The sequence below is a fragment of the Anguilla rostrata genome, chromosome 4, assembly GCF_018555375.3.
Source record: "Anguilla rostrata isolate EN2019 chromosome 4, ASM1855537v3, whole genome shotgun sequence".
NCBI lineage: Eukaryota > Metazoa > Chordata > Actinopteri > Anguilliformes > Anguillidae > Anguilla > Anguilla rostrata.
The window spans coordinates 23,847,261-23,857,221 of record NC_057936.1 but is presented as its reverse complement, the minus strand read 5'-3'; the positions used below and the strand labels follow the sequence as shown (position 1 = coordinate 23,857,221).

The 9,961-nt window shown below is 37.5% G+C and overlaps 1 protein-coding gene across 2 annotated transcripts; it reads left to right on the top strand.

The window, feature by feature from the left end:
* The first annotated feature begins 1,023 nt into the window (after positions 1-1,023).
* Positions 1,024-6,373, top strand: ctns (cystinosin, lysosomal cystine transporter). 2 transcript variants are annotated; one of them, XM_064331597.1, is made up of 11 exons: positions 1,024-1,136; positions 1,459-1,577; positions 1,689-1,767; positions 1,886-1,970; positions 2,245-2,348; positions 2,880-3,017; positions 3,256-3,355; positions 4,278-4,397; positions 4,664-4,834; positions 5,303-5,420; positions 5,737-6,373. In XM_064331597.1, exons 2-11 carry the CDS (start codon positions 1,517-1,519, stop codon positions 5,871-5,873), a joined length of 1,113 nt encoding a protein of 370 aa, XP_064187667.1. In that variant the 5' UTR covers positions 1,024-1,136; positions 1,459-1,516; the 3' UTR covers positions 5,874-6,373. The 2 variants fall into 2 exon arrangements, with proteins under 2 accessions (XP_064187667.1, XP_064187668.1); XM_064331598.1 differs by having other exon boundaries at positions 1,130-1,229.
* Positions 6,374-9,961: the final 3,588 nt, after the last annotated feature.

Here is a 9,961-nt window from a genome sequence, read left to right as displayed (position 1 = left end):
ATCAAAACCAATGGAGAAAAGCCAATATACGCAAGGAGCCCCCAGGACCGATTCTGAGAACCACTGTCTTAAATGCTCTTGTCGGTCTCTTAAATGTTAAAAACATGTTCCTTTCTAAATGCCAGTCTTACAAAGATGGTTCATTTTGTTAAATTTTGTGTGTGTGATTTCATCGTGTGTTGTATATTATTCAGCAAATAAACCTTAAGACTCTTAATTCGCTTCGTGAAACTGAAAATTTTGCAGTGTTTATCCCAAAATCGGGATTATAGTAGCTTTGTCACATGCGTGAAACATGGCCCAGGTAGACATTTACGGAATGTACACGACTGAAAAGCCTTGACAGATTGAATATTTGCAGTTTAGGGTTAGCTAACTAGTCAAATGGCTTGGTAGCCGAAGTTGCAAACTGTTTTAGCATAGGCTACTGGACTACCAAATATAGCAAGCTGATTACGCTTTCTGCCAACTAATTATTTGGTTAAGTAGGCTAAAGGAAATAGTAAAAATGACTCGGCCACCGAAAAACTGCAGAGGAGGATTATTTTATGGTCGTCTAGTGCAGCTGTAAATAGCACACGCCATAATGAAATCACTACGAAATGGGATACCTGCATTTTCTGACTTTGCACAGGTGGACCGTGGTCGGAGCCGCAATGTCAAGGCCAAGAGTCGCCACCTCCCACCCCAGTGACCATTGACTGTAGCCCTTACTGTAGCTTAGTCCTCGCAGTAATCAGGAAGTGACGCAAACTGTATCTCATTGGTCCACAACAAATATTATAACAGTGCCCAAATGACACAATAAATCATGAAATTGACGGATGGACAGTCATAAGACGAATAAAATACACATATTGTGACTATTTGTACTCATGAGAAAAAATTATTGACTTTGTATTTTGACCGCATTTGTACCGTAGACTTACATGGAAACCGGATATGAAAACATACTGGAGCCAACCGTAGTGGCGCTAGTGAGCAACCAGGAACAACAAGACCAGGAAATGAGCTTGAGGAAACGCGCAGACGTCACGATCAGCTGAGTCTTGTCATATGATCAAGGCTTGCTACTACAATACGGAAATGATTTCTTTTTCAACTTTAAAACAGCGACGGCTCGAAGGCAAGGACTGGTAAGAGATCGATCTATAATTAAATGTCTGTTGTAGAGCTATAGCGTCTTAGTTTATGCAATCTTATTTGTGTGAAAGAGAAATGGCGTAAAGGTACCTTTTTGCGAGCTTAGAGAATTATAGCTAACGTTTTGCTAACAAATGAACTTTTTGCAAAATTGTTCTCTAGTTCACTTGTTTTCCTCATGTTAAGTTTGTTGTAACCATATATTAAAACCTTTACAACTGGGTTTGTATTTGATGGTGCTGAAATCCCTAGTAATATTTGCCTTATGCGTTTTTTGGCGTGTCCCCGAAAAAAAATGAGGATTTTATTTTATAGCACTTCAGAGTACTCCTGATCCACGTTTGTTGCAATCAGACGCCTGTGTCCACGCAAAATGGCAGAAGATATATTTCTGTCTGCACTGGTTATCGCTGTATTCATGCTTATAACCTGTGGTAAGTTTTTAAGCAATATATATCATCTCCAGTAATGCAAAATCTTTTTAAAGTAGTCTGACGTAGACGAAGAAGGAACTGCGAACGTAACGACGTTTTTTATTCCATCAGATGCAAGTATTTTTCTTTCGGCACCAGCTACAGTACATTTAGGGCAGGACAGTTCCAAAAACGTCACCGTTGTTCCAAGGTAATATTTAAGAACACGAATCTCATATCTTTCATTTCATCTAGCTTGATCATTGCTTCAGTTAATACCTAATATTATTATCATCTCCATTGAAAATATTTTTCTTTTCCCTGTACAGTGCTCCACTGAATGTAACAGTAGTCATAGGCTTTAACATCACCTACGCTTCTAAAAGTGCCAGTATTGTTGTACTCCCAGAAGAGGTAAGTTTTGCCAAGTAATTTCAACGTAACCCTTTTTATTTATTAGTGAACTAATGTTTTGTTCTTTTTAATGACTGAAGTTTAAGAGCTTCATTGGGCTAAATTCAGTTACACCTTTTTGGACGTGGTGCACATAAATGTATATTGCTACGACAAAAAAAAAAGAATAGTGTTCACTATAATTGCAGGGGCTTGGCTTTGTTTCTGTTTCTGGCTTGATTTTTTAAACTTTCAATTCTAGCTAACTCTTAATGCCACATATTGTGTTTCACAGGTAGAATTGCCGGCAGAAGCCAAATCATGTGTGTTTGAAGTCCACGCAGAACGTGTGGGCCAGGTGACGGCATATTTGTACAGCAACAGCACCGTTGTGAAAAGGTGAGGAACAGGATCATGACCGTGCTCAAAGAAATTAAGGAAGGAGTCTGGGTTAGCCCAAAAATATTACTATGTACCATGTGGTTAACTCTTACAGTCTTTGGATCTTTTAAAATTTATTTATTTATTTTTAACAACGGGAAGTTTTGGTTAGTAACAAGTTTCTGAGAATACAAATGTGCTTTGAAATCGAGTTAACCACCTGGTTACTCTAGTAATATAGAATCAGGTACAGAAATCCCCACCTGAAAATTCTAGGTAATTGTTGATATAATATAAATTTGCCTGTAAACCTACATGAAAAGGGAAGTACACCCTGTATCTGTTGGACATTTTGTAACCTGTGCTAGGCTCATTTTACATTGGCACGCAACACATTTTTTTAAATCTGGCTGGACTTTAAAAAATCCGAAAATAATTAGTTCTAGTAAAATGCAAGGTGTTGCAAGACTCACACATCATGAAATGTCCAAACAAAAAGATACCATCCAAAGTGATGTAAATGTAATGGTTGTTCTCCGTGTCTTTTAGCGACAAAACCAGGATCCGTTTTATGGTTGTCAGAAGCAATATCCTTGAGATAATCAACCAAGTGATTGGCTGGATTTACTTTCTTGCATGGTCTGTTTCATTCTACCCTCAGCTATACGAAAACTGGAAAAGAAAAAGGTAATTATTGATTCAGAACTTTAGTGAGCGGGGGAGAAAAAAAAAGTTTTACTGGTTTCTCGTTTATTTGTGTGGGAGAATTTCTAATTTTCAGTAAATTGCAATAATTGAATTGTAATAATGCATTACAGAACATGTTTTTTGAGGAATTTTGGACTGAAATTCACAGAAAGTAACATGAGGTTTGAGTAACATGGAGGAAATGTAACCTTACTGACTGAACTTGTCTTTCTGATAGCGTGGTTGGACTGAACTTTGATTTCCTGGCCCTCAACCTCACTGGATTCATTGCATACAGTGTCTTCAATGTAGGCCTCTTCTGGACACCCTACTTGAAGGTGAGACCAAGCTTCCTGCTAACATGGTTTTGCATTTACGTGAGGTTGTGCAGCTCCCATTATGCTTGGGAAAGCTCCCTTTGCCTGACAATAAAATACAGAATATTCTAGATTTCTGGGCATGTCCTGGGCTGTGTTCCATTTTCAAAGCTTTCAAAACGTATACCAGCCAGTAGTGGCGATGAGTTGATAACCAAGGCAATCCTGGTACAGCCTGTGTTGCTACCTGATTGCACTGGTGCTTTTCCCCTCCCTTATACTGAGGGAACTGTGGAAAGAACAGTAGCGCAAAGCAGAATAGCGGAAAGGACAACAGCAGTAAGCTGAAGTGCAGGCAGCCTCAGGCTATCCAGCTCAGCTTCAGTATTTTTTTTTTAATGAATGTTTTATTTAGCAAGAGACCGTACCATTGCTTTTGCTTTGTTCTGCTTCTTCTTTGGAGTTAGCAGTCGCCAGCAGAGGGATTGACACAATGTCTTTGTGATCTTAACTGGCAGACTGTGGAGTGAAAAACACCAGTGTTTGACTCCAGTATTACTGGTATCAAACTTCCCTGTAAACTAATTATTGTCTCAACCTGTTTTCATTCATTTTCTTGATTAGCAAGTATGCCAACAATCTAATTAATCCATTGGCAGGTAAACACACATCTTTTTTATTCACATCATGTTAGGGAAATTAAACCCTAAAATCCATTTAGGAAAATCCTAATTACTAAATACATTTCAAGAAAAAATATACACAACTCTGTTAACCACCGCCAAACTGTGGGGAAACAGTTAAAAAGATTTTTTAAAGTGACCAGTGTCCCATCTGGGATTTCAAGGCCCAGGTCATGGGTTCTTAATCCGGAGGGATTCCCTGAGCTGATATCGCCTGTAAAACGTGTATTAGTATTAATGTGTGTGCTTTGTGTCTTCAGGAGGAGTTCTTGAAGATATATCCCAATGGGGTGAACCCTGTTGATGCCAATGATGTATTTTTTAGCCTCCATGCTGTAGTTTTGACACTACTTTATGTGTGTCAGTGTACCGTGTATGAGGTGAGTAATCGGGATCTTCTTTTATGTAAAGAAGGTATAGTAGTATTTATTTTCTGTACCAGTATTGTAACTTCTTTCATTAGTAAGCAAAACCATCTCAATGGTTAACATAAATGAAATGTGTTTGGATTAAGCACACGGTTAGGTTTGTCCGTTTTAATTTGTGATGGGCAGTATTGAAGAGCAGCTTGAAAAAATGTATAAGAGTAATTCAAAGTAACAAAACTTACTGTGGTGCTGACTGCTTTCTTAAATGTATGTTCTAGAGAGGGGACCAGAAGGTGTCCAAAGTTGCCATTGCCTTACTGGTAATTGCCTGGACATTTGCTTTGGTGACCCTCTTCATTGCTGTGGCCAGGAAGATCACCTGGCTGGAATACATATATTATTTTTCCTACATCAAGTTAGGCGTCACACTGGTCAAATACATCCCACAGGTAAGATCTCATCCAGGGCACCTTACATGGTTTTATTCATTCACTTGTGACAATGCTACATGAGAGTGCATTGGAACAGCTTCCCTGACAATATAGGAGAGTCAGAGACGCTTTAGAGTATTCAAGTCTAAACTTGATGCAGTGCTGGTACTCTGTAGTTTGTACATGATTGGTGAGCCCATATGGGCTGATTAGCCTGTTTTCGTTATTGTGTTTTCTTATGCTCTTAAATCACTGGTGGACTTGCACAAATGGCAATCCTTAAAATGTGGTCGACTTTGATCAGGACTAAAGGACATGCGGGATTTACACCTGCAACACGCATATTTTGTCTTTATTGTCCTGGTCACAAGCCAGCTTCACCATGTCAACATTTTGAACACCCTCTTTGTGTAAGAACCTGCATCAGGTGTTATTCATTATAGTACATTTTACTTAATGGCACATCCTGTTTCATTGTGTCCCCAGGCTTACATGAACTACAAGAGACAAAGTACAGAGGGGTGGAGCATTGGCAATGTGCTGCTGGATTTCACTGGCGGCAGCTTTAGCCTCATTCAGATGTTCCTGCAGTCATACAACAATGGTAAGGAATTATATTGGAGTAATCCCAGTCAAATCCTTTGACTAGGAATATGGGATGCAGTCAATGTTTTAGCCAAGCGAAAATTATATTTCAGTGAGCTGCCTTTCAAGTTCTGTCCACTGAATGTCACATGGTATTATTAACCATTATTTAACCAGGAAAACCCCATTGAGATCTTTTTTGCAAGAGGGACCTGATATAAATCACAGTTACAAAGTTACACAACACAGTAGACAAACACCTGAGAAATGATAGTCTTTTGTGGATATTTGTATCTGGGCCTGTTTATTTAATAATACATTTGTTTGTTTTGTAGATGAGTGGAAGCTGATTTTCGGAGACCCCACAAAGTTTGGATTAGGTGTATTCTCCATATTGTTCGATATTTTATTTATAGTTCAACACTATTGTTTGTATCGACGATCGGACCCAGAATATCAGAGTTTCGACTAGTACATTCTGCTTGTGAACTTGGAGCTAATTTTGTAAGGACTTCTAAAATGTGAGGACCATATTTTCTACTCTTCCCTACTTACAATAAGTGAAATGCAGTATTGTGGAGGAAACGGAACTTCTTATCATGGAAATAAATTTTTGGACATTTTTTTCATATAAGATTATTGATTTTTAGTTTTGCTTGCAGGGGATTTTCATAGACATCTCATCCCATTAAGTATATATTTCCAGAATCATCTAGAAATATACTGGATTTTCTAACATAACATACATATTCATATAACATTTTCAGAAGTTTTTTTTCTTTTTTCCATTAATTAATCATACTGGCAGTAACTGTTACACACTGAACTGGTTGTACATTTGACATTTATTTCAGTTGCTTTGTCTATCATGATTGTGTGTTGTTTTTGTTATAAAAAGGGACAAAGATAATAAGCTCTAGAATTTTTCACTAAGAATTTCATAGTAAATTGTTTTATACTTTGGCATGTGAATGGTGATTGATTCATTTTTATGCCCTGTGGTTGGTGGAATGTATCTGTAATTAAGCTGTGTTGTATACTTTTTGGTTACATACTATACTAAACAATGCATAAATCAAGACACTTCCACTCCTGGAGACAAGGTAAGATTCTGCTAAATACCCTTGAGGACAGACGGGGTCAGTGTCTGCAGTGAGCATTTTCAGGTCTTGTCCAAATTTGTAATGTAGATTTTCCCAGGTTGACCACTACAAGGGGTAAATAACCATAGCATGCCATTTCCTGCATGGCACAGCAAAATTGATGCTTATGTTTCACATTTCTTGGAAAAATATATGATTCACTTCTTTATGAGGCACTGTTTTTATGATTGAATATGCATATTGACAATTCCACAGAAAAGTATACATTACGATCCTAAATTTAAAAATCAGTGTACTATTTCAACTAGTGTCAGAGAAAAATTAAGTCTGTGTTGTCAGAAACACAGTTTCAACCACTTTGAGCCTATAATTAAGATTAATCATGACATTTTATTTGCCCCAAAATATGAAATGCTGTTAATGTTACCTTGTTGACCATCCTTTGACAAGATCATCATAAACTTTATGAAATTTAAATCAATTATATTTAACACTGTAAGTTACTAATGAGATATTTCGATTTCATTTTGTAATTTCATTATCATTCTGTTATCAAATATTTATCTACTTAATTCATTGTAGTTTTAGCAGCCACTAGATGCATCTAAATGCAAAATATGACACAGCTGAAACCTCACTTTCTATAAATTCCTTTGAATGCAATTTTCAGGAAATGTACCGTAGCTTGGGTGATAAACTCATGTCCTATTTTGGGCCTTTTTGTTACACAACTAATTCAATCATGTTTTATTCAAGGAAGTTAGTAAAAAAAAAAAAAATAATAATAATAATAATAATTGTAGAAATTGAAAGTATTCCTATGCTTGGAATTGTATAATTTGTTTAACTTTAAGGTGTTCTTTTACATACGTTTGAAAGTGCAAACTTTTAATCTAAATAGCTATCCATTAACATAGAAAATGTGTCCTCGTTTGATCTAAGAAGTATCATGTGGTCTCTGCACCTCTTTACTAAAACCATTTTATATAGAAACATTTGTAGCAAAGGTTGAAACAAAGGCAAAAACTGGATTTAACACTGCTGTTTAAGTTGTGGTGAAGAGTTGGAAGGGAAATATTTGCCTGCTTCACTGAGATATGTGCATGCGCTGCCCTGGAGTTCTTCAGCTGCTACTTCCAGTGGGTTAAATTCTTTAGGAAAATTAAACATGGGCCAAACATTTTCCACATACTATTTATAAAACAATAATGTATGCCTACATATCTGTAAACAAAGTAAATTAATCTTTCTAAAATTCTCAGAAAGCTGGTTAATTATGAAAATCCACCAAATGACAATGAGTACTTCATACTTCTATTTCGTGTATCCCGCGTCAACCACTGAATGGCATGATCAAAGACTGGTCATAATGTAAACCGCGCCATCTGGTGGTTTTTTTGGTGCCTAAAAAGAAAGGCCAACTTCTATGACCCACATTTGAAATTGCATGTGACCTCTAGGGCAATATGTTTTGAGAAAATATTTTGATGGAAATGGGTTTTTTGTTATTAATAATAATAATAATAATAATAATAATAATATTATTATTATTATTATGGTTAAAAACTGAATTTTGAACGGAGAGAAAAAATAACCAAGGATTACCAAGCAAGTGACTTCAAGAAAGAAAATTTACTTCATTGGCAAGTTGAATGAGAGCCAAAAAAAACAGCAATTACATTTCTGACGTCCGAATGTTCATATGGTTGGTAATAACTGGCCTCGAAATTTCAAGCTTGTTTTTGTTTTCTCCTCTAAGCACATGAATTCATAACTGCCAGACTCCAGTACTCCCAGGGTAGAAGTAGCGCGCATGTCCAGCGCACTGGATTGTGGGTTCAAGTAAGGAAGTAAAATGGCGGATCTTGCAAACGAAGGTAAGGAGCTGCGCAGGGTGGAAGGAAAACAAATCAAATGAATGGACAACTAAAGTGAAAATTGATGCTCTAAAGTAGCAGATAGCTATAAAGGACAATGCAGGGGACCTGGGGTTGTGCATACAGCTCAACCCCAGTGTGGTCAGATAACGAAGAGCGAACATTCTGCTAACGTTAACATCGCTTCCCGGCCTTTCTAATAATCTCCAGAGTAGAGAGGGGAGGAGGGGGAGCGGAGCCAAATCAGAGGGCACAGTCGCACAGTCGGAGGGCTTTTAAAGCGAGAATCCGGCCATTTGTATTTACATGAACTGTACAGTTTGGCCTGACACTCGTGTTTTTTCTTTTGACTCTTAGACCTATTTATAGAACTTGTATATAGAACGCTGATGCGTTAGTCAGAAATTTTACATCGTAAACTACCCGTCCAGCTAGCTAATATAGCTAGTTAACGGCATTATTGTGGGACATGTCACGAAGTGACTAGGTAAGGTTTGCTAAGTTAGCTGCTGTCTGTCAGCAACTGCGTCCCCTGACGTAACCTTGGGTACTCATACTATGTATGTACAGCCAGCAGATATGTTGCTGTGTTACTTAGCTAGCCAGATCGCTCAGTCGGATAGAACAAGCGATAGACAATGACATGTAAGCTTGTTAGGTAGGTAGCCTGTCAGCTAAGTTGGTCGCTTAACGAGACGACAGCGGCTAAACGAAAGCGTGCTTTGCTCTCCACCAGTCAATGGGGGCGACGTACTGTTCTGCGTGACAATAAGCAACATTAGCTATGCTCCAACGTTAAGCCGCGAGGCGGGGAGATTTCCCTCACGTCTCTTCAGTCATGGGCGCGTCGCTGATAGACAGCACCAGCTTATAATAGCCACGGCACGAATGTGTGCATATAATTTGACTGTTATTTGGTATCTATATAGTTAACTGACTATCTGAAAAAGTTTGCAGTCAGTCTTTCAAACTGCAGACCGCCCACTTCACATTTGAGTTCCTGAAACATGTAAATTTATTCTTGGGAGTCGTGGTTGAAAAGGACGATCAAATGTGCAGGTGTCGATGAAATTCCAATAATGAAAAGAATGCTCCATCATTTTTGAAGGGTGTTCCCTACTCCTGATCGTGGGGGACGTTTGTATCTTAGCCCTCTTATTCCAACAAATGTGCTGTCAGTGGCGTAATTTTTTTTAAAACTGGTTTGTTTAAAAAAAAAAAAAAAAAAAATTTTTTATTACATTATTAGTTTATCTCAAACTGAGGTTTAACAGTTCAGTTCATTATATTAAAGCAATTCCAAATAAAGTAACAATATGTCATTTAAAGTCCTATTTAATTCCTAAGTGAAAACATTTATACATAATGCAGTGCTTCAGCCTATAAGTATACATACTGCTTACATAGTTTTATGTTATTATTATAAATATAAGATTTCTTTAGGACTTTTGGGACTTCATGCAAATCACACCTACAGACCAGTGTTTCTTTTATGCATCAGTAAAACCAAATTAAAAAAAAAAAAACTAGCTGCACAATGATACGCCTGGCCTTGTGTTATTAACCCTTGTGTTTTGTTT